This window comes from Ooceraea biroi, chromosome 1, assembly GCF_003672135.1.
Source record: "Ooceraea biroi isolate clonal line C1 chromosome 1, Obir_v5.4, whole genome shotgun sequence".
NCBI classification, from domain to species: domain Eukaryota; kingdom Metazoa; phylum Arthropoda; class Insecta; order Hymenoptera; family Formicidae; genus Ooceraea; species Ooceraea biroi.
The window spans coordinates 10,105,249-10,130,814 of record NC_039506.1 but is presented as its reverse complement, the minus strand read 5'-3'; the positions used below and the strand labels follow the sequence as shown (position 1 = coordinate 10,130,814).

General features: G+C 40.2%; 2 protein-coding genes across 5 annotated transcripts in view; both read left to right on the top strand.

Annotated features, from left to right (window-relative positions):
• LOC105279954 (WD repeat-containing protein 47) overlaps nucleotides 1–25,566 on the top strand; it is a 59,439-nt gene that overhangs the window by 25,293 nt on the left and 8,580 nt on the right. For 3 of the 4 annotated variants that reach the window (XM_026975362.1, XM_026975356.1, XM_026975361.1), the window contains exon 7: nucleotides 24,096–24,298. In XM_026975362.1, the coding sequence (XP_026831163.1) occupies nucleotides 24,096–24,298 (203 nt within the window). Of the gene's footprint in view, nucleotides 1–16,339; nucleotides 17,025–24,095; nucleotides 24,299–25,566 lie in introns of those variants that run through there. The other variant, XM_026975368.1, reaches the window with a different exon arrangement.
• Nucleotides 20–16,401, top strand: LOC105279953. Its single transcript, XM_011340078.3, has 2 exons — nucleotides 20–6,508; nucleotides 16,306–16,401. Exons 1-2 carry the CDS (start codon nucleotides 5,519–5,521, stop codon nucleotides 16,384–16,386), a joined length of 1,071 nt encoding a protein of 356 aa, XP_011338380.1. The 5' UTR covers nucleotides 20–5,518; the 3' UTR covers nucleotides 16,387–16,401.

The following is a 25,566-nucleotide window of genomic DNA, read 5'->3' as shown; positions in this document are numbered from 1 at the left end:
AATTTGCGACGCTATCTAGTTTATGCCGACGAATTTCTGACATTTCTCATTTCCCAAACTGTTACATACATTTATGTGATGATAACGTTTATTACATCAAACCATTTAATTATGATAATTTCACTTGGCAACCCGTTATCGCGCAATGAGCGTGATCCATGAAGTGCATTGGTACATCGCTTCAAGTCACAGTGATCATGTTTTATTACTGTATCCGTGATTAACATATATGTCCTGACGTTATAAAAATTGGCCGTTAAAAAAATTTCCTTAAGCTTATGTCTCGCGAACGTGTACTTTCTATCCGCCTTTCCTTATTTCCATCTGACTGTCGACATAAAACCTATAACCCGTTTATAGTGTCGTCCGTAATTCGCCAGAGAAACCGGCTTTCCTACATTTTCTGCGAATCGATCGAGATACGGGGCACGTAAAGTCGATCTATGCCTTCTTGCATTACTTCCGGCATAATTTATATGAAATTTTAAGCTTATATTATTGAGCCAAAGTTTAACGTTCAATAAAAAGAACGGGTATCTCGATAAATTCAACAGGATGTGCGTTATAAAGTCGATTCGACGTGTATAAAAGTAGAGAATCATGTTTCGTGTATATAATCTCTGTATTTATGGTTCATAAACAATACAAAATATCTCTGGAGAGAGAATAATAACATTGTATATATAGAGTCCTTTCTAATCTGCTTTAAACATAATCTTTCTGTCTTTCTTAACGTAATAACATATTAATTTAGTATTAAAATTATTTTTTATAAATAATACAATATTCTATATTATTTAAAATATACACCAAAAGACAGAAATTTTTTTAACTGCTTCCAAACAGCGGTCGCTTTTGTTTTATGTCTATAAAAATAACAAAAAGATATCAATTTAATAACGACTTATTCGATCGTGACATTTAAAACATTGCGGTAAAAACCAAACGCATCGATAATAAATTTTCTACTGCACTTAGCACTTTTCGCATACATTCTTGCGATCACCTCTGAAATTCAAACGATTAATTTTTACCATCGCATTCTTTATACAGATTATGTGTTTTCTTAAATTTTTCTTATAATTTATACATAATTGTATCTTTATGAATCATCACGAATTTGATCGTAAAAAGTACGTAGGTTCTTTCGTCCATTCGGTTTATCTTTGGCTTAATTGTCTTTGTTATTGATTAGTCGTGGCTATCAAGAAACTGTCAATTGAACGTCGTAATTGTCTCAATTGTCAATTAACTGATGGGTAATCTTCCGTGTGCCCTTTCATCAAACTCGATAAAGTTGATGTTGCTTTCTGTATCTCCTTCGTTATAATATTCTGCTTTTATTACATTTTTATTTTTCTGGAATGTATATTTAAATAATTTTCTCACTTGCTTGAATATAAAATCAAATTCATCTTTACAATCTTGTTTTTTACGTTGCTTTAACTTAATATATATTATTCGTTTTTCTCTTAATTGCTGCTTACTGTGCAGGATTTTGATTTAAAAGTTTGAATACGCAATACTTGGCCAATGTCCGTACGCAATATGAAATTACACGTTTCCGTTTACGCCAGATAATGCAACAATGGAGTTTGGTGTTACATGTTAGCCGAAAATTTACATGTCAATTGCCTCTTCTGTCCTCGATGGCGGAAATGCCATAGCGATAAAAAAGAGAACTGGATAACAGCTCATTTACCACGAACAGAAGTAACAAACGAGCAGGTGATACCAACGTGCTTGTTATATTCGGTTGCGAACGTTCAAGTTACATATTCGCGCGAACGTACCTTTTGAAGGAAATGGTGTTAAATAACGATAATTTTGCAGTCGACCTTCATTTTATATCATATTTCCTCTACATTTTTACGTCATTTTATATTATCATATCCCTTGCCGTGCCCTGCTTGATCATGAAAACGCATATTGCTTGATATAATTATGTAATACATAGAGCATAACAGGAGAACTTGTATGAGTTAATTATTTTTATTTAATAGTTTTAATTGAATAAATAGATATACACAAAATTTACGATTTTGTTACGCGAAAACATGACACAGAATCAATCTTGCTCTACCGTATCATGAAACATATTGACACATATCTCGTACCAACTATCGATACGACTATGTTGCAGCGAGAAACGACGATAGACGATAAAATCGAAAATTTTATTTTTCTGAAAAAAAAAATCTCTGCTCTGGAACTAGTGGCCTCGATATTGATGCGATTGCATTATGTAACGTAATAATTTCGCGGAAGTGCCGTGACGTCAAGTAGGTGTGGGTATCCGCGGTAGCTAGGGGCGACGTGTATTATAATTCGCGATGCATCATTGACTCCCTAAACTCGAAAGACAGCTTGTTACGATTCCCGGCGCGCTTTTAACGCGATTATTTACCAGTTTTACCGTTTCACCAGGTCTCAGACTACTTATTTGTTGTTTATGGGACCTGGCACGCCCCTACGCTACTTTTTCCTTTATTCCCGCGGAACACGATGCATTATTATCGGTAGCAACGATACTTTAAACTGTCAGAGTTGCGGGAACTGCGACTGTCTAACAAAGATCGAAACGTTGCACCTCCGTAAGTGTGTCGACGCTGCAACTTACCGGCTCTTTAGTTTCACCCGTTTGTCTTTGTACGATCAATCCGACGAATCGCGGATCGACCATGAAAGTTCATGTTGACACAGCTCGTAAATATCTATTCGCGTTCTACATTCGCGACACATGAGTTTCATGTGCATCAAAGATGTGCTATGCGCTATAAAAGTAATGACAGCAACGTATGCTTGATTCTCGAATTATTGTAATAAAGTCATCTGCAACTAGTTTCTCTTTAGCGAAAATTCAATCCTAAAACTATCTCTATTCAATCAACATCATGAAATACTTATTAAATATATTATTGATCGTTTGTTAAAATTATCATTAAAAAAATATCAAATGATAAAGATGATGATGGTGTGTCAGTCAACTCGGTGCTTCCTTCTTATGAAATTCAAAAACTTCAATTTTTGTTTGGATTTTGTAAGTATAAAGTACCGAGTTAACTTACAAACCTTTATAATTTTTTTTATCATTTGATACATTTGTGTATAATTTTAACAAGCGTTGTATTATAAATTGAATTTAAATTTGCGTAATTGAACTAGAAAACTAAGATTCTGCAATCGGCGGGTAAAGTTTCAGGAATATACTGTGACGGCCACTGTAGTAATCCGATGAGATCTCTGAACACCTACACTCGAAATTCTAATGCCCATTCTCGACGTTTGATGTCCAATCATGTTGCACTGCGACGCAGGGAATGCAAATGCGTTACGTGCAAGAGTGCGTCGATGCTATTATCGTCCAGTCGCGCACAATTAGAAGATGCATCGCAAAAATGGTGCTGTCGCGTGGGTGCTTTCCCGAGATTTTTCGATGCATCATACTTGATTGTCATCCGACAATTACGTAAATGCTATTTCATGGTCTCGCAGCCGGTTGCAGGGGGGCCGAGCTATATAGAGCCGAGTCAAGTTGGACGAGTAATCCAATCAAGTCTTGACGTTTGTAAAGTTAGCCGCGCATTTCTTTTATTTTGTTTTTTTGTTAACTGAGTACAATACAGCGCAGTTATTAAAAATTTAAACTTTGAAAGTGCTAGCAAAAATTTGGGTTTTTCATTTTTTCTGCAAAATGCTTCAAGCTAGTGAGGTGAGTTGCGGTTTACGTTACGGCAGGAATTAGCACAACTTAACACAATTGAAAAAAATACAAAATTTAGAAAGTGCGTGGCTAACTTTACATACGAGTCTTGGGCGTTCTCTCGAAACGGATTTATACGCGCTTTGATAGACGCAACAATTGACGTGAATAACAATCACGTGTAACGTGACACTCGCATTTGCAAGCCCGTGCCACTATTTTAAAGGGGTATACCCTTTCCTGCGGAGTACAATTGCTATTTACCTTCAGCCGTCAAGGCAAACCGGAATAAGCCACTACTTCTTCGTGTAGGTGTCAAAGAGACGCCGAGAGTGTAACTCGATAACTCGCAAATATATGCGCGTTTCTTTCCGACATTACGTGACTTGTAACCAAGCAATAGTTGCATCGTGTGCGATAAAATTTTGATTGCGGCGCCAAGTCGTGATTCTCTGCTCCCGAGGGAGTATATAAATCCCGAGGGAGCAAATACACATCGGGCATTTTTATGACGTTAAATATGCAATACACGAGAGAAAATCATATTAATAATAAAATAAATATAATAATAAAAAATTTTATTTATATAATATATATCTAGATGATAAAATAGATATTAAATATTATATCTAAGATATTAAACATCAAATATATATAAATTTTGTAATTATGATAATTCTAAAAAACTCATCAATTTTTGGTTAATCAGTGATAAACATACATTTGCAATTTTAATTAATGCAATCCTTTAGTTAAAATATTTAGTTTAGTTGAATTATTACGTACGTATGAAGTACTACGTATATGCAAATTGCATAATCGCGATAAGTGTGAAGCGTACCTTCGTGAGCGACCTGATTTCACGACGAGTCAGGGTCACATCGATGGTGCTCTCGCAGTTTTGCGCGACAAACCCATAAGGTTTGACCTAATATGGATACTTCGCCTTTAAACGAATGGCACACCGGCTTGGAGGGGATCTCCGCATGGCGGAGAACTCCTTCGAGGCACCGGGTCTCTTACGTATCGCGGTACTCCAGTACCTCATCGGACGTGTGTTACGACGCACACGCGTTTTCATATTGCCACGACCGTGCTCCCACCACGCTGCGCGCATGCCGGTCGCTTAACGAACCGCGAAGATAGGACCGAAAATTGTCAGTCCCTTTGCGAATTGTTGCTCTCGAATTGTACGTGAGTACAGAACCGTATCGAGCAGACCGTGAATTCAATTTATCCTGTGATAATCTCTGCGTATGATATTGTAAGCCAAGGACTTGTTTTAGCCACTCTATATGTCAAATTGGATACATTTATCAAAGGTAACGGACCACCATATATGCAAGCATTTGCCAAAGCCTGTTAAAATACAAGAAAATTTGGCGAGTGTGATTTTGAGAAATATTTAAATACTACGGTTCTTTCCGTCATCAAATAATGTTCTAAAGCACTCAAGATTATCGCTATTTTTATGATGATATAAATGGAAGCATTATCATATTACGACGGAATACATGGTTGATAAGCATTCAGATCCAGACGAAATATCTTGGCTTATTGGGGTCGAGAGGTGTTTTTGTGAGCTAATTAGCATCCTGGTAACCGTAAAAGTCACCAGGCGAGACAATCCGAACGAATTCCTGCACAAGTGTCTGCAGTAATTATGTGGTGCATGAGCGAAGCGTGGAACCTGTGTACTTGCAAGGTTGAACAGTAGATATTAGCCGGAGGATTCATACAGAGAACTGTAGTCTCTCTTTCTCTGGCTCTAATTAATTCCACATCGAGGGAACATTTTCTCTTTGTGATCGCGCGATGTCGACGTCGGCGCACCAACAAGCGGCCATACGTCGCCTCGAGGAGCTTTTCAGGGACGTCAAGTTGGAGCAGCTGCACAACAATCCCGAGTTGATTAAGCATGAGCTCAAGATCGACAAATGCTGCGAAGTGCACGGCAAGCACGCGAAGGAAAACTGTTGGAATCGTAGAGGATCCCTCAGCAATGTGCACCATGCCGTAAACAAGAAGGACTCTTTCGGGCGTTATGATGCTTACGGCTATATCGCCACGTCCCCTACCAGAAGAGGCTCTCTGGGTATGCCGATGTCACCGCCTAAACGGGAATTGCATCCTTCAAGCTTCCCCAGCACTCTGCGGAAGAATCCCCTGGGATCGTCTATGAGCGCCATCAATCAAACTAAGAGGGATCTGTTCTCCAACACCATCGGCGGGTCGCCTCTGCGAAGAGATCCCATCGGTCGCTCCATGGGTTGCCTCAAGAAGGACACTTTGTCTACAAGCTACAACTCGCCACTCAGGCGAGACTACGTTGCGAAGTCGATGACGAATCTTCAGCGATCATCGGCGTCTGTCGGGCGACGTGACTCCACTGCTCCGAATTTGGCCAGCCTATTTGCAACCTCCGCGGATACACGTGCAGTCCTGAAGACCGGCTTGAGCTCGTCGAACGGGGAACTCGGCAAGGCGCGCAGCTACTCCAACGGAAACCTGAAGAGCTGTCTCGCCGGTTCCAGCGGGAACCTGAGGAGCAACCTGAACGTGACCTTGAGCGGCGACCCGTCATCGGCGATTACGAGCAGCTTGAAAAAGCCCGACAACAAGTCAACGATGCCGCTTTCTAGCGGCAGAAGGGGCTCGTACGACCGAAGAAGGCTCTCCACGGATTCTTTGGATAACCTGAAGAGAAACTCGTGGGATCCAGGTCGCAGGGGCTCCTCCGGCTCCTCGGGCGGATGGGATGATCCGATTTGGGAGGAAGGAAGCTTCGGCGGTGGTGTCGACCAGGTAATAACGAGTTCTGTTTACCCGCCTTGAGAGAGATCATGTGAAAGGCCGATGATGATGGCATCGATAAGTAAAAGAGCTGAGTAAGCTGTGCGGTAATATCGCTTTTATGGCGCGGTAATATAGATTACGAAAGTTGTAATCCGCAAACGTCATTTACGTGGCAGAAAATTGTTCTATGATTAAACTATCATTCGCGGAATAAAATTAGGTCTGCTGAACGAATGATAAAACGACTCGTTTTATCATTCCGCTAAGTCTGAAAGTTATAGAGAACGATGACGTTTGTCCATTGTCTCGGATTCCCACGAGCGACAGGAAAATACGTCGGTTTGTTAGCAGGAGAAACCTGGCTGCATTGAAAGCTGATAAAATTTCATCGGTCCTTGTTAGGCGTTTCTGTCTACCCGTGTTTCGCGCGTGGGAAACCTCGGGGTCCGTTAATGCATACGCTAAATATTACGTTGAATGTGGAACGTATCTACTGAAACAGTTACGCAGTGCAACCTGCTCTTCGACATCACGGTGAATAGAGCCTGAAAACTAGGGAAATGGAGACCTGTCGAATTCTGCAGAATAATCTCGTGGCAGAATACAGCGCAGTTAGAACCGGTACAGTTTGATGCACCATTTCAATTTGTATTCATTATGGAACAGAAGAATGTGCTCCACGCAATTAGCCTTATAATGAGTATCATGGGATTACTTTTGTGTATCTATTGTATTGTGTATCTACAATTTTGAACTTATCAAAATTATATTAATTTTCATTCCCGTTTCTCTTGGTAAAATTATGCCACTATTTGTTAGACAATCATATTCATCCCGAGGGAGGCGTAATTTTATTTTTATTTGGCATTTCCTGCCAATTTTTGAATAATTTCGAGTTTCATTGCTAAGTCGATTCCGCGTAATGCCGAGGGGGGCGAATTTCTGGTACGCGCTTACGTCACCGGCGTGCCTTGCATGGTATGAGAGTGTCACGCAGTGTTAGTCATCGAAACGATACGGTATATATATATATGTACACGATAGCGTTTCGCTAACTGATATGGGAAATACGTCAGTGCTCCATCCATCTGTTTAAGGATCGATCTGTTGCTGACAATTCTCTGCCACGATTAATTGCGATTCCTAATCATTTGATCATTATCACGATGTGTGATAAATCACTAAATGCGTGTGGGTGATACTAAATGATAAATCGTTCTTTGAAGATAGAGCTAATATCAGCGCGTCGCCGTTATTTCGCTTCTATCCGGCAAACATTGGCTTTTACATTATTACAGTAAATGTGCTTTCTATCGGTTGTTTGTCCTGTAGGCGAAGGGATTCGTGCATTTTCCATGAGAGAGAAACAAGTTCTCCGTGTTCTCAGGTGTAACCCATACACAGCATTCGACCATGAACGGTTGCCTATGCGTTTGCTCCAACCAGCTTCATAATTCACATTTTTGCGGGCGAATCCTTCTGTCCCGCTTCCTCCTTTGGTCAACACTCGGTTTTTTCTTACGCGAAGTGAGAATTACGTGCGCACACGCGATTCACATCGGTGCACTTAATATGGTCGCTTCCGAACGCAAAAATGCCAAAGCAGCTTGTTGTATCACTCACTTAATTTATCATAAATTTGTGATGTCCGCGCGAGAGAGCAGGGGCTGTAATTAATCATTCATTCGTTGCATTTAAAATTTTATTTCTTAACCAATTCGATTCTAATGTCAAATGTAGTCATCTGTAAAATGATTTGTAGACATTCACGCCGGCTATAGTCATTATTCATGAAACAGTCTGATGACTAAATATAAGTTCACATAAATCTTATTTTATGCTTCTGGAAAATTATGTTTTTTAATATGATGAGTTAAAACAGCGAGATAAAGAACGCGATTCTAATTGCTAAAATGCATAACGCTAGCAGTCTACATGCTGTATTGTATAATCAGTATCATTTTTTCGACCGGCACATTCTTTCGCTGCTCAAGCGAAAGAGTTTCCTGGAAGAACGTTCTTGATCTTGCAGAGGATGCAAAATTATCGTACGCGAGATGCCGAAATGGCTCGATCCGCTCTGCACCGCACGTGCTTCGTGCGCGCGATGCGCTTTACCTACATGCAGCTTCACGGTCGGCGAGCACGTGCGATTTTCCGTGTGTCAGACGGCTCCGGAACCGTTCCGTCTCACGGCGACATCCGAGATGATTGGCCGATCGCCATGGGTCCCGTTATCAAAAATTGACGCTTATTGGCACACAAACCCGCCAAAATTGACCCACCGTAGGAGACGCTTCGCGTGTCACGCATGTCATTCTGAATATTGCAGCAATTTTTCCCATGCAACGACCATTGGCCGGAAATGAACATCTAGGTGGACCGCAATATTCATAACGGATTTTGTTGAGTGCGCAAAAATTGCATTCCATCTCAAATCTTATATTTCAATCTTGATCGTTCAAATGACGTATCGCGTGCAACGTTGATGATAAGAAATCTAGCAAAAACATGCGAAGATATCTCAAGTAACTTCTTGAAGAAGAGCATAGGAGAAGGCCTGCACGACGCAAACCGTTTGCTAATTTGGTGAAAGTTTATGTAACGACCATTTCTCTCGTGCATCTCGCATTTCAGTGAAATCGAGCGTTTTCTTTCTACGTCTCTATTTTGGCACCTGACCTTTTTATTGATGGCACGAGTTGTGGCTTGTCGTGGCTACGATCCATCCATAGGCGTTTTCCTTGCGGAGTAAAATGATTGGGCGGTTACTTACAGCTATAAGACGTTGTTCAATGATTCAGAACGAACACATCCATCACTTCTTCGCAAAACATAGAGATACGTGTTTAAACTCTCTTAATCAGCTTTTAACAACATATCCTTCTTTATTTAACTATATTAAATTATCGTACCGCTACATTTTCTTTTAAATTTATAACAGTTAATGATGCGTTAAGATATTTCAATGTTATTAAGTTTCCGTATCGAAAATAGAAGCAAGTAACAATTATGTAGCAATTTACTTAATACGAGACTTTAATACGAGAGCAAACATGTTTTTGTAACGATCGGGAAATTTTTTCTGCTGTATTTCTAAAATCAAATGCAGATTATCCTCTTTCGTCATCAATAATAATGTGTTGATCAGTCGGATTTCCAAGTATGGTTTGATTCGCGTGGGGGCCGTTGTTGCACTTACTCGCCAACGCCTCGAGAGCGATATTTGTCTTTTTCCAATTCTTTTTTCTCTCCAAGTAGGTATATTTCATCGTTGTTTCGCTCATCGATTGTAGTGACGTTTCAGCTTTTTTAGATAGTCATTGTCTATTTTTAAGAATGTATATCTTTTATTTTTGTAAAACCTGTAGAAGAAACGATTTTACAAAATTAATTTGTATGAAATTACAACATTAAAATTTGTATATAATAATATAGAGGTAATAATATAACATTTGAATATTAAAGTCTCAATCATACAGATTGCTTTTAGTTGATACGCAAGTTTCAAAGCACACATTGATCACGTAAATTAAAGATTGCTTCTCTTTGGTAATACTAGACGCGCAGAAAACAAGATGATTTACATTGCTAACGATGTTGCTGCCGTGGTTGATCATTCGCTTGTTGCTGCCGAAAGGATTATTCAGCCTGCCGATCATTGTAGGCGGCATCAAAGCAGGCATTAATCATTTGAATAATGATGTTCCGATTATATCTCAATATCGCAGATGCTCAAATAATACCAAGCAATATGCGTGGCAATATGTGCAGTTATATAAATGTTCAACAAGATTAACTTTATAGTTTTGTCTCATTGATATATCTTTTAGAAAAGTATAATTTAAAGTACCAGAATCACACTACAGTTGCGCATTTTTGACATTTTGTAAATCTATTAATTTTTATATGTATATATTATAATATACCAAGTGAAATTACTAAATGCTTCACTTTCAAGTAGATAAAATAGAAATCTACGTTAACTCAGTGAATGTACCAAACGTTGCTGGTAAACGATTTCACCAGACTCTCTGCCTCGTCGATCCTTGGTCAGGACTTCTCTTCTAGTATCTTACAGAAGACTTCTACGTTATCGATATTTTAACTTTTCTTAATTTTTTCTTTTTTTCCTCAATTTCTTTCGTCAGTAATCATTTGCACGACAAACAAGTAATAATTCTTCTTATTATTTGCGGAAGAAATAGCGAATATATTTATCGAAGATATGATTTAAACAGCCAAATATTATATAAAATTCGCAATGGTTTATTGCCAAGAAAATGTAAATTTTCGTATTGATGGATACAAGCTCGACCAGGCGCATCTTATGATCATTTACTTTCATGTAAATTTCTTTTATTCACCATAAGTCAGCGCAATCATTTTTGAACCGATTCTTGATTCTCGCAATTTTTACAAACATGGCACATTGCCAGCATTCACGTACGTCATGGATCAGCAATTTACAAATCGTGACTGGCAGATCAATAACTGATATTAAATCTTTTAACAGGTTTATTATCCTTTCAAGCAACGCGAGCAAGGAATGATAAAAGGCAATCACATTAGCTAAATTACAATCATTAAGTACCTCATAATCACATTTATCTCTCAACTGTTTGATACTAAATTATAACATTATCTATATTTTAAATATAATATATAATTAAATTACAAATTAAATAGATTTTCATATGCACAAATGCATAGAGCGGCAGCATGGCAATAATGTGACAATATTTTGCTTTGGAGCTTCACGAGCGTGTGAAACCTTCGTCCTTCCGCCTTCCACGGCTAACTATCACTTTCGATGGTATTTTTTTTGACATAGTTTGTCAGCGGCGGGTTAAGTCATGGTTCACCTATCAGGACCGGACGTATGATAATTACAGCGTGGCGCGTGGATGCCTGGTAATGTACGGTTTACATTTCGTTGCGCCAGTTATCGCCGGTTTTTGTGACAGGTACCAGTCAACCTGTTATTAGTATTTTTAACGGTACGATGCCAACAATCCGGTCATACTCGATGTTACATTTTTCGTTTCCGCGCGACGAACTCCGAAAGAAGTCTCGGTTGGTTATAAGATATTACGCAAGCAGGACAAGCGGTGTTCCTTTTTTTTTTTAAGAAAACTGGTTGCGTTTTCCTTCTTTCACGCGGCTTAGCAAATAAGAAGGTGCGCTTGCATGAGCACGTCGAATCGTATCTCTGCAAAGTGTATCCAATTAGAGAGTCGATAAGCTATTTCTTAGCCAAAGTGTTAGCCGTCATTGGCTTTTCAAAATGGAAAAGTTACTACGATATCGACCCGACATGCGTAGGAAAATTAAGCAATTTCCATTCACGCTCGCAGCAATCGCTACCCAGAAAGATCGCGAAAGGATCGGTCGTTATCGAAACTCATAATAGAATTATTCTCCCAGGCTTGTCAAGCTTCGAAGATATGCATTAAGTTTGATGAGTAAGGGAAAGAAACGAATATGGAACGTGGGAAAGAATAAAATTAATTTCTCATGTCACTCGCGCAGAAGCTATGTAATGCAGAATCACTGCACGTACTGAAGTAGGAATTTGGTAAACTAGTGACAATTCCGGTACCGGAAACTCGGTCAACAAACACCTGCGACAACTTTGACCTCGGTAATGCTTGTAGTTGATGTGTGCCTGCAAGTCGTAACATTTTCTTCCCAAGAAAACGCAATGAATACGTATGTACGAGGTTTGATAAGTTTGTTTAGCAAAAAATTTATGTATATATTAATATATATGTCAACTATCAGTTTGATATTAGTGCCTCCATCGCATATATTTTCTATGGGTTTATCAAACGACTCTTGTAAAGGTGCCATTATTATCACAGGCGCACCCATAACTATCTGTTAAATTGTCATAAACTTTTTCGTTAAAAGATCGTATCTCTCTTAATATCGTATATCTTTCTAATATCGTTTAATGTTATTTAATGTTATCCAGTATTTTATAGTTGGTCATTTGTTGAGGCGGTTAAGTGACGCGAGACATCTTCATATCGTTATAATTTTATTGCTGTCGTATACACGTTGACATTCTACTTAACATGATAATCTTCCGCTTAATCAAATGAACTGTTTCGCGGCACGCGTGGATCAGCCTCGGTTTCGTCGCAGGATAATCCGACGCTATCATTGTCTCCGAAACAAACGCTCGCTCCAGATTTCGTTTTCTCGCGATCTACATTCGTCCACATAGAAAGCCATCGCATTTTAATAGCGACGCACGATAGTTCCATCGACGCTTGCACGCAACTGTCGTGTCACTCAAACGTACTGGAACAAGCGTTTCTAATCATGGCCGATTATGATAATTGTCTAAAGATCCACGCGACGACAAAAAGACACCTAAGAGGTCCATCCGCTTCTCGTATCTTGGGATAAATCGCAATATGCACGCGTGCTGACGATAGTCTCTTCTTATTCGATACTTTCTCTAAAACGCACCGTCCTACGCGAAGGTGACGCATCAGAACAGGATTGACGTTTCATCTCGATTATATACTTGACGACCCATTTTCCATCGTTTTCAGTTGATTGACTCGAGTGCCCGTCTGGAGAAATTCAGCTTCTGTCAACACGATAACAGCTGTATTTTACCGTTGTTCACCAATCTGTTACTGTCCAGATCGGATTGAAGCAGATTGAAATAGCCTGCTTGGGGAGTGCATTATATAATGGGCATTATATCACGTAGAGGAGAATGGTCAATGTCGAATGAGTATCCAATTATACAAAGTTCCAGCTGTGCGTTCTATCGCTTAAGCGATATCTTATTGCTCATTAAGCGAAAATAGATTGTTTATTGGCGCCGCGATCACACGAGCAGTACGATCAATCCGGATTTAACAGGCGTTGGCATTATCAGTGTGCTTTAATCGATCCAGTTCAAGTGACTTTTGGAACGGCGAAAGGGTTGAACCACTTTCATTCTCGCGCATATTCTCAGAGGCTGGTATTATGCACTCGCGGCTTTCCTGAGAACGCATTAATGCAGGTCGAGCAGTGAAATTAACGCAAGACGCGATGCTAATAATTGGAATCGCTCGATCGGACGATTTACGAGCGCGTATGTCGTTATCGTGGCGAAAGGAAATTTCGCGTGTACGCGCGACGGCAACTGATGATTCCGCGGCGCGAAAAAAGGAAGAGAGACCGGAAAGAAAAAATGGTAAGGAGGATTGCCGCACATTGCGGCGAATTATTAACGGAGCGTATCGGAGAAAGCAACGATGGAATATTGAATCGGCGCGATCGCACGCCAGGGCGGCACCCTACACAAACAAACGATATCTTCTCTTTTATAGAAAATTCGCCAGATGCGAATTCACGCGTAAATAAAATTAAGATCCTGGATTGCTACGAAGGAACACGATAATTTTATTCAGCAAAGTGTTCTATTCTTTCAAATCATATTCCGCATATTTCACTTAAACAGTTTTCTGCTTCACATTATGTTGTAGACGAAAGATAATATTATGTGTAAATAGAAGTTAGAAATTTTAAAACAAGATTTACATGTGTAAAAATGCATATATGTGCACATATATAAATGCGAATAAGTAAAAGTAACTTTGGGTCTCACAGTCACCATCTACACCTGAAATTCACGTCACTCCTGTAATGGTATAAATTCTTAAACGTAAACTTTTACTTACGTTTGCTTACTCCTTCGTTAACGAGATGCGGGATTTACTTAGTAATATATAGTAATTTATACCGCAGCGTGAGAAACATATTACTCGGATTGGTTGTTGAAATAAATCCGATAGCACGAATGCATAAAGTTAGCCGACCGAAGAAATTTAAGACATACGATAACATTGATAAAATTTCTTCAGCGGTTAGCGTATTAACGCCATCGATCGCAATGCGGGAAAGTGCAACGGGACATATACGGTGTATGATTAAAGATGTGATTCATCACAACGCCTTGGAACCAAGTAGTGCATATCTGAGTCCGTCAACATAAATAGATAAATACAAAATTAATTTCACTCTTGATTTTTTAACATATATATTATATCAAGTAATTGTACGTACATTTATACAATAATAAAAAATTTTCAATAACGTAGTAAAGATCTATGGGTAGAAAAAGGATTTTGATATATTTGAAACTGTTTCGAATATTTTTTTGAATATTAATTATGACTAATAATACCTTGTGTTAGTCATAATAGCGGGTGTGGAGATAAAAAACAGCAGGAACTATGTGAACTATCATTGTACGCACGTAGGTGTTGTCTACATTTTACCACGCGTATTTCAATTGAAACGTACTGTGCAACAACCTTCGATTGACGCATGTTGCGAGCCGTTGCGATACAATTCGCGATGGTAGCGCATTTCGCGATCTAGAAATGATCGGACCGCGTCGTCAGTTCTCGACGCCCACCGTCATTCTCACTTCCTGCGAATAATGACGCGATTTCTATCTCGCAATAAGATTAATCCGAGCGGATGGGCCCGGTAGTTGTCGCTGGAAAAGATGATCGCGCAGTGAAAGCGAGAGAGGATGGAAAACGAATGTTGCGGCTGCTCTTATTTTTTTCTTTTATCTGCCACGTACATCATCAAACTCTCCCGATAGTTGGAAGTTATCTCTCTTCTCGCTTCGCGGCTCCCGTAGTGCGAAGATCTCATTGATGAGATCTGAGATATCGATCGAAAGATCGAGAGATTTGTTTGTATTATCGCATAAATTTACTTTTACATTTCTGGTTCTTGAGAATCTTCTTGAGAGCAGAAAACGGATAAAAAATGATAAAAAGGTAGCGTTTGCATTTCGCGTATGTCAAGAGCATCCAATTTCACGTTACGATTGTTGGCGAAAACTCAGCAATAAATCAACGTTTTTTTGACAAGAAGGTATTTAAGATCCGAGCAGATCTTCCCGGCGGAACCGCGAACTACTCTCGCTTCGCACGATACGCGCGAAGAAAGGGGGATGAGTATCGCATTGGTAGGGAGACGAAGTCTTTCGCCTTCAGAAGAGGAGAAGTGGGTCGTTTCTCAACGGACCATAGTGGCCCGACGAGAACGTAGTCTACGCACTCCTTCGTCGTACTCAGCTGAGCACGGGCCGCGATAGCTCGCGATCCGCGAGATTGTTTCCGATCGCCTCGAGTGTTTCCCCGAGTGTGAACGAAATTATAGTGCTTCAAAAATCAAAATCAAAATTCGAAATCAAGAAACGCATGATAATGAGTCAAAACGATAGATTCTTCGAATGTTAGTGACATCGATTATATCGAAATCGATAAGTCCACCGATAAATTTAAAAGTGAAGTGAGAAAGTGTTGAGATCCGTATTGGAGGACGTCCGAAAGTGAGTCTTTCCGTTAAATTCAAGTATCCGCCGAGGGCACTGGAAAGTGGTGAAAATCGAACCGAAACCTTTCGTCGCGCCTGATCGCACTTTTCTCTCGATCTTCGTTTCGTTGTTCCACGAGAGACGTTTCTAATCCAGAATCTCCCTATTGCCCGATCGAGCGTGCTAAACTCTCTAAACGCGTACTCATCAAAGCGCTTTCGTTAATCTTTGACGACTTCGTCGTAAAATCACCAACTTTTCAAAGAAATTTTCATCCGATACGATCATAGAAATCATTTGTCCCGATCGTAGGAGCCAAACGTTGCTCTACAGCGATTAACGCCATATCCGCACCAAGATAGTTACGAAATATTAAATAAAAAAGCATTTGCGTGTGAGCGGCGAGCGAATAAGAAATCAGCTGAGAGAATATGATATACTTCAACTTGTTCTGAAGCGATCGGTTGCGCAAGATCTCGTACAAGGGGCGATAGATCGTGGACAATGGGTGACATCCGAGTGCTGGATCCACGCATAGACCCGCGTTTCGACCTGAAGCAGCATCGACCCTGGCCACCGATGTATCGAAATCACCCAAACGGCCGCGCGCCGTCCTACTGCTATCGGCCGGTGCCCCTGGACACCCTGGCCCAGTGGATAACCCCGCACATCCCCGACTACAACTACGTGCCGGCGCCCAGGATCCCCGCCAACCCCAACAAGTCGCGGGACTACTATTACCTGGCTCCGTTGTACAGAAACGCCATGCCGCCGCCGCCGCCGGCGATGTCGCCGCTTCAGGTATCGCCGGTGGCGATGCCACCACCTGGCATGATGATGATGGAACGACCCAGGGGACGAGCCAAGAGCTCGGGTGGCCTCACCAGAAGCGTGCCGCCGTGCACGTGCGCCGTTGGTAGAACCAGATCGTTGGAGGACGTCAGAAGCGAAGTGAGCGAGTGGGATGATTATCACGACGAGAACGGCAATCATCTGCAGAGAAACAGCCCTAAGGGCGTGAACGCGTGCCGGCAAGTACGCAGGTCCATGGAGAACCTGCTGGACGTCGACGCGGAAGAACGCGCGCTCAACACCTTCGAGCGAGTCGGCAAGTTCTGCAGAAAGTCCGAGGAGAGGAAGAACGACAAGTCAGCAAAACGACGTGGTAGCTATATGGTGTGTTGAGATTTTTATGAGTAGCTTCCCATAAGATGTGGAGGACGTATTGTGTTCCGGGACACGAAGAGTTTTCTGGTTCGCGTGATTTTTCAGCTTTCCATCACAGAGAGATCCCGTTCATGTTTTTATCGAATAAGAATCTTATAAATATAGATAATAATTTTTATTACATGTACGTATTATGTATAAAACATTCTGCGCTGCATTATAAACTGAAATGTTTAAAAGATTGAAGGCATTCGGATTTCTCTTATAAATAATCGATTAGCTGTCGATTAATTAATGTACAACTAACTTTATTGCTTAATCTATATGCGCTTCCTAGCGAAATGCATACACGACTATCTTATTTATTGCATGCAGTTAATAGCGTTATCCCGTTCAATAGAGTACCTACGTAATTCTTAAATGTACTTACGTCATAAAGTAAATGACAGACTATTCATTCTCGACGCGATTTTTCGCGCAGACTATCGTGGTCGTATCTCGTCGAGTAGTCGTATCTCGTGACGTAGTGGATTATGTGACTAATGTACATTTTCGCACACACGCAAACGTGCCAGAACGACTTTCAGGCGAGATTTACAGATCAGTGGTTTCGTTAATCTAGTTTGGCGACTGGGCTGGCCATTGCGCAATCTGCATCTTACTCTCTTAATTCCGGAAACATGTTCTTCTTGCATTCGTGTTGTCAGTATAAATACGTTGAAGTAGCTATATCATCCGACGTGTAATGACCAAATTATAAAGGCCGTGCGCTGACAAAACGCTCGTTTCAAAAAGAAAATACTCCGGTGTTTTTCGTACCACACTTACCTTGCCGTAATTATACAATGCCGGAACTTGGCGCCTCGATTCGCGGCGTGGGGATAATCATCCTTCCTCGCGTCTGTCGCGATTCGCAAATGTCGGTCAAAGAAAGTGTCCCGTGGAATTCGGCTTTGCTCACATCTGCGAATCGGAAATGAATAAACCGCTTCGATCTTGGTTCTTCTGCTTGAGCAGCTATATCGAGATTGTTCTGTGGCGATAAGCTATTTTTAGATTACGTATCTATACTATCTAACGTTTCCACATATCATATGCGTCCATACATACGCAAACGATCGAATATCTTTTCGTATGAGTAGATGCAAAGAATAAGAAGAGATGCAAAACTCTAAGGAGAATATCGAAATAAAGTTAAATAGATAAAAATGTAAAAATTTTAGATGTTAATTATAATTTTCAGACACAACAGATTTGATTGTCAACATATTTACATATTTAAAAAGTAAAATTGTTCGATAATTTATGTACGAGAAAATTACGAGAAACATATGCGTTAGTCGATATCGTACATATAGTTTATGAATTTTAATAATTTCCGCATTGCAACATCCATTTTTATTACATAATTCGTGTAAATATCAACTATTATAAATTATGGATTCTGCGATTAACATAATTTCACTCGCTTCTTCTATTTATTTTCTGAGATGTGTATATGTGTGTGTTGTGTGTGCGAACTCGCGTATATGCATATGCATGTACATGTGGTTCTTACATAAAAATAGAAAAACATATCTTAATTCAAATTCTGCAAAATACCTACAAGACAACTTTCTCGTATGCAGATTTACTGCTTTATTAATAGCTTGATCCGGACCATATGTTTTCCTAAATTATGCATCTTTAATGAGCCACAATTTCGACCCAAACCCGGGTTAGAAAGTGTTCCTGAAAGGTATCGAGTTAATCAACCGTTACTTCGTTATTAAGAAAGCTGATTCGCCCCATCGGAATAATCGCTAATCAACGCGAATGATCTCAACTTTTTATTTCACGCTCGGTAGATCCATGGAGAGATCTTTGCTGATGCTCGCGATTACATTTATTATTATTTATCACGATATCGACGCATCTCGATAATCCGTCGATCTAACGTACGTCGGCGTCATGATACCGCCTAAAGAGGTGTCGTTAACCAGCTGTCCATCATTAAATTGTTACGTTGTTAGCTCGTCTCATCGCTAATTAGATACAACGTGTTGACGGATCGGCAGATCGGTAGACAGATAGAGCAGCACGTAGATAGATCCACACAGATCGAAAGCAAGACCATCCACCATACACCATCAGCCACCATCCACCATCAGCGGTAGGATTGTGGCACTATCAATAGATTTCAGTTACGATTGCATGTGGAAAAACGAGCAGTTCTGCTCGATCGACGATTAGTTGATTACGCGATAGCGATTAATTTTTCTTGCTCGTTGTCGTCGTGCTTCGGCTTCCTGTTCCTTTCGACGGTCGCACTACATTGCAAGAACAATCGTTCAGGAAATCGAAATGATTACCGGGCTTATCGCGGTAAACGATCGCGGCGCACCGCGATCCCGGCTATTTCTTCAGTGAAAGCGAAGTATTCTTCGCGTTGCGCAATTAATCGGTGTGACGGAATGCATTAGTTCGCGACAACGGAGGGGAACAATCCGTGGCGGGGCAGTTTTGTTCCCGGTGAATGGGCATGGATTGCACATATGTCAAAGTATAATATAAACATAATTTTCAAGTTCCTCTCCGTAATTTTCAAGTTCCTCTCCGGAGAACGGGGCCCGGCATTAAACACATTTTGCGCCACGTCGTAATCGACCTCTTAATTATAATCTCTAGTCGCGTGCGTTTCGTAGGATGCGGTAGAAAGCTACGAAGGTTTCCTCGCGAAGCTACTGCTTCGTAAGCGAATTAATATGACGTCGTAATTCACGATGAGACGTTGCACTGCAATTTCACCGAGAACAAAAATAATAACTTTAATAACAGTTGAATAATGATCACATTAATAGCAAGAATTACGATACCGAACAGAGCAAGAATTACGCTGTCAATAAAAATTACGCGCGCATTCGTTTCGTCGAGCACTCTTATAAGATTCTGTGTCATCATTTGAACTATTACGTCAAGTGGCCAGTCGAGTTAAATGTCTCTAGTCGGAAAAAATAACGTGGAATATATCAGGTTCGTTCGAATGGCAGTATCTCGTTTGTGAACGGAAAGCTGCAAAAACTTGTTAGTTGCAAGTGACCTCTCACGAAATGCCACCAGGTTTCTGGAATCCTGTGCTTTAAGCGTGAAATTCAGTTGATAACGCGGCCTTCTTTTATTAATTGCTTAGTTTTCTGAAGAATGTATACTTCGTGAATTCGTTATTACAATTTTCTAGAAATCTCCTTCATCCAATGATATGTTCAAGATATGTTGCTTCGCGTAATATTATTGATATTTAATTCATTTCCGCATTTGTTTAACATATCTGAGTAAATTTCTCGGTAGTTTATTTTTATTAATGTAAGAGAAATGGATTCTTAATGTAGCTTAATATTCGCTATCTTGTACAAAAACTCTTTAAGGAACTATTATAATAATTAATTGCGTTAATCGAAAGTAATAAATCTACAAGTATTAAGCTGAACATTAATTATACATATAACATACTTTTTTTAAATAAAAGGCGCGCCGCATGGTACGATTGTTCTCTTTTCGGTTTGCAATCTCATATCGAGATTTCATGCTCAAATTCATGAGGTGAAATTCGTGCGTTGGGAATCTCTCGAGTGCCCTTTAAACTCACGTATGCATGCATCTTCGATTTCTGTCTGGATGCCAACCGGTGATGAAAAAGTATGCCGTAACCCAGATACAGAAAACGATTGGTTTCACCGGGTTTTGTCACTCAAATATATTCTGACAATGTACTTGAATAGCATTTCAATTACATCGATTAATCATTTTTCTAATAATCAAAGCGTGATTTATTCTGTCGTTGTATAGATATTCAAAATTGATGATCATCAATTGAATCCTTTAGATGAGTAGCTTCTCTGCAGAATAAATATTCTGATAGCGATCCTCAGATTCACGGAACAGGGATCGCTGATTCTCGCTGCGTTAAATGAGCCGTTGCGATTTTCTCCGGAGATTCATGCAATGCTCTGTGCTTAGAATGAATAAATGCGTAATTAATTTGTAATCTTCCACATTACGAATTTACGAGCTCGATGCACGAATCCGCGTGCGCGTTATGTCGTTTTCTAACGATGCAGCGATGAAGGAAAGTAAATAGCCGGGCAATATCGGGTCAAGGCCCTTTTGCTAGTCGTTTTTCACCATGCCACGCGTCGTTGGACGCGTCTCGTCAATCTTCGATCGAAGATGCGTGTCCGAAGGCCTCCTGGGCATCCGGCGGATCCTTCGCGACCCACCCTTTCCTCCGTAGAGGAGATGATCGTTTACAGAGGAATTAAGGCCGCGGATATTAGCTATTATTTATCTTTAGCCCTAGATGCATCAATGGTTTTATGATCTGTTGTGGTGGACAAGCATTTAATTTATTAACGGTATACAAGAGTGATCGATTAATTGAACGTGAAATAACACAGCAATTGGAACTATATTTGCATCATCTCCGTCCTGCTTTCGTACGGGACCTCCATGAGTTATGAGAATATGCATGTGTTATGATGTCTATGTTCATGTACCTCGCCGGTAGCAGACGCTTTCGTAAGACGCTGTTGAGAGCCATTAAGACCGAATGCCTGTAACGATGGTCGACGGGTTGATTGACCGATCAACAAAACTAGGTTTCTCTAAGCTGTCTCTCCCGGCGTTCCATCCGCTTTTCCCGACCTGACTTACGGTGGAAGATCCACCGTCGTTTCCGGCTCGTTAAGTCGCACGAAGAATGCCGGAATTCCCGCGGAATCGACAGCTTCTCGCGAATTTACGATCGATTCATGGCTAGCGTTTCTACTATTCGTACTGTCTCATCATAAAAGATGCGCGCTATTAGTTTTCATTTTCCACTTCACGATATACATATGTTAGATGTATGCATATGCATGAACTTTCTTCTCCACTTTCGAAAATTCTTATTTTATTTAATTATTATTTTTGTAATGTAAAGAAAGATTCGGTTATTATCTCATATGACATTTTAAAGGATTTAATATTTGAAGGAAAAATTATTTATTATTCGACTATTCTGGCTGGTTTATTCGAAAAAGAGCACGACGTTTCGACCCTGATTCGAGCCCTTATCAGGGTCGAAACGTCGTGCTCTTTTTTCGAATAAACTAGCCAGAATGGTCGAATAATAAATAGTTTTTCCTTTGAGTAAAACTGTCTGGCGGAAGTAACGTATTCTTTGTGAAATTTAATATTTGAGTCTAAAAATTTTTCAATTGCGGAAATAGATTTCAATGTGAAATAATTTTTCTAGAACGGTGGAAAAAAACAATAACACTCATGCGCATACGCTCAATATGTTATTAATTCCAAGCGTTACTTTTCCTATTTTTGGATAACATTATAAATATGAAAATATATTTATAAATTTATAAAAATATATTACGTTTATTTTACTTATTGGCAAAATCATAGTTAATTAGCAGTTAAGTTTGGAATCAATCTTGTGAAGAAATTTCTGTTAATTTATATTAATAACGTTTAAGATTAAAGTAATTTTATATAATATGAACATTAATAACTTTCTTATATAGTTATCTCTTTTTTTGAGAATCTAATGCGTGAATCACGCACACATTCAAGACTTAATTACATATATAAGACATGCCAATTGGCAAGCAACAACTGCGGCACCGTTAGGTGTACGCCGGCGCGTGAAAACGCACGCGAGCTCTCATAATTCCGCTCGTGCTGCACGGTTTGCCAAGAAGAGAACAACAGCGGACAGTGCGCATTTGCTTTGCTAATTTATCCATCAAGATAAACGCCGCCAATCTCGACCTGAAAGTAAAAGCGTGGCAAAGCGCGCCGTTGCGCAAACGTGAATCGCGAAACGATTCCGGGCCTGCAGTTTTACAAAAAAAGAGATTTTGCAGCAAAAAGCATTACGAGCTTTTTTGTCACCACTATGCGCTATGCGCGCGTTCAGTAGTTCCTTAACAGTTATTCAATAGTTGCTCAGTGAGTGGAATTTTTTTTAAAGTATTATATTTTTTAAAGTATATATAGAAAATCGCCGCATGAAATTATCGTTCTCGAATCACAATTTCACATTATCCATTTCTCGTTTTTTTATTTTTTTTTAATGAAGAATCTTTAAACCGATAGTACCGTTTTATTTTATGCATCTGCTTCATACAATATATTAAAGGGGAAAATTATCGCTTTTTCGATTCATAAGGTTTCAAAAATGACCATGTGAATATTAAAATCAGTAAACTGCTGATATGTAGCAGTTGGCGAAATAGAAATTATCATTTATCAGGATACAACTTTCTAGTTCTTTTCCATTTTTCGTTTGCCACGCTACGTACAAAGCGGGAGCTGGTTTAGCGAGTTTGCAGTAATAAACTGTCTCGCGCGAGAAAAGTGCATCTTTTTGTCATCTCGTGAGGCGAGAAAGTGAAACTGCGCGATACACGAAACCTGCATATTCCCATATAAGGCGCATTAATCGATCTTGAAAAATCTGGTAGCGGAAAAAATTGAATGAAAGCGCAAATCAGCGCAATTTAAGTGCGATTAAATCGCTCGCTATTACAGACGAACTGAAGGTTTCATCGCGATTCCCTGGAAAAGTATGATATCATTTTCGTAATTCGATTGTTATACCAACGAACTTTACAAACGGTACCGCGCACGTAATTCAGGACTTGCAATCCGTAATGAACGTGAATGGAAATAAATGGAAGTAAATAATGGAAGTAATACAACAAGAATCATGTATATATTAAATGTAACGATATTGTTTAGATGTTACGTTCATCTCAGCGCAACGTATCCATATTAATCGCGGCAGAAAGCATAATACGCGGAACTTGTCCTTCCGCAAATAAACGCGATGCTTTACATCGGTAGGCGTCCATTAAATATCTCGTTAAAACAGTACTTCGCCTCGCTATGGCGAGTACTTTTTCCGCGTGCACGTGCATTTCAATTTGCGATACCGCAGCTCCTAATCGGCCGCGCTACGACGAGCGTATTATTAGTTGCGTGCGCTCCCTCGAATGATAATTGCGTATCATGGCAAATGGTCTAACGATCGCGCATCTCGTCTTACAGCAGGAGCCGAGACCGGAACTCGACATCAGTAACGGAAGCAGCAACGGTGGCGCTGGCCGACCGCGATTCGTTCCCGTCACCACCCTGGAGGACGTGCAGGCGGTACGCTGCGCCGAATTCCACCCCCATGGAAAACTGTACGCCGTAGGTTCGAACTCGAAGACACTTCGAATATGCGCCTACCCGAAGCTGCACGATGTCAGGTAAGAATACATCGTGTACAGCTCATTACATGCGCCTATTAAAACAATACACATTTTTATAATTGCAATTAATAAATAACTTTAATATACAAGCTTATACGATATCGAACTTTCTCCGAAATACATCAATCGCGGAAGTTCGATGTGATAGCTGGAAGCCGCTGCTTCTCATCGGACGCTCGAGAAATCGTTCAATTGTCGTTTATAACTTGATCGGATCGCGGAAATATACACGATCGCGTTATTGCATTCTGTCGGAAATTAACAGGATGGAGCGTTCCGATGTCGCGTGCGAGTCGAGGTAGCGTGTACGCGATGGCTAATGATAGTGCTCGACACAGGGTTCCTCGATGAATTGCATTATCCAGTATCACTGTACCGTTACCACCATCTTACGCAAAAATAACGAATAGGTCGTATTGTGTGATTACCAAAAAACTCGGACAGAGCAATGGGGCATACGGTTTCCTGTCGTCGGGCGCGGAGAAATCGGACAAACTCATATTCACGCTTCCGCGAGAAGCACGGAGAGAGTCGTGATACATTTAGCGGTGCCGACGCGAATAACCGTAAATTATAATAACCGAGACGAGACTGAAGACCGATTCGATCGTTAAGAATCGTAGGGAGAATCGTCAACGAAATCATTTCACATTCGTGATAAGCGCATACAATTTCGCGGCAACGGTTGCAGCGCCCGATAAGTCCTGCTTAGCCAAGCTTGGCGCCGTTCTTATGCATGGTGGACACGTTTTGGATCTCGAGATAGCATTCTGCAAAGAATCACTGTACAAGAGAAATCACGACTCTTACAGCGGAACGCGTCATGCCATTCAATAGGCTCAAGGCTTATCTATCATCTCGACGAGTGATGATATCAACGCAACTTCGCTCCGCACGATAATTAGAACAAAAATCGCGATTACTCTAATAGGTCTTCGCATATTACAATTGATACTTCTTGTCATGAGAGACTTTGTTAACGTTGTTATCATCAACATCATTATCAGTCACGTACTATACAGTTTGGCAGACATTAGGTTTCATAATTGGGGTGAATTAAAGCTAAAAATTGTAGGATCGCGGTCCAATTATGATCGATTAAGGTTTCCATCACTTTGTAAATTTGCGGTGGGTCAAGTATAAATTTGTGTCTACTAAACTAATTTTACGCAAACATGCTGGCTTAACGAGCGGCAGAGGCCTTCATGCTAAACGGAGCATTCCTGCGTGTTCAGCGAATGTGGATGGTCGGTACAGTTTTTATT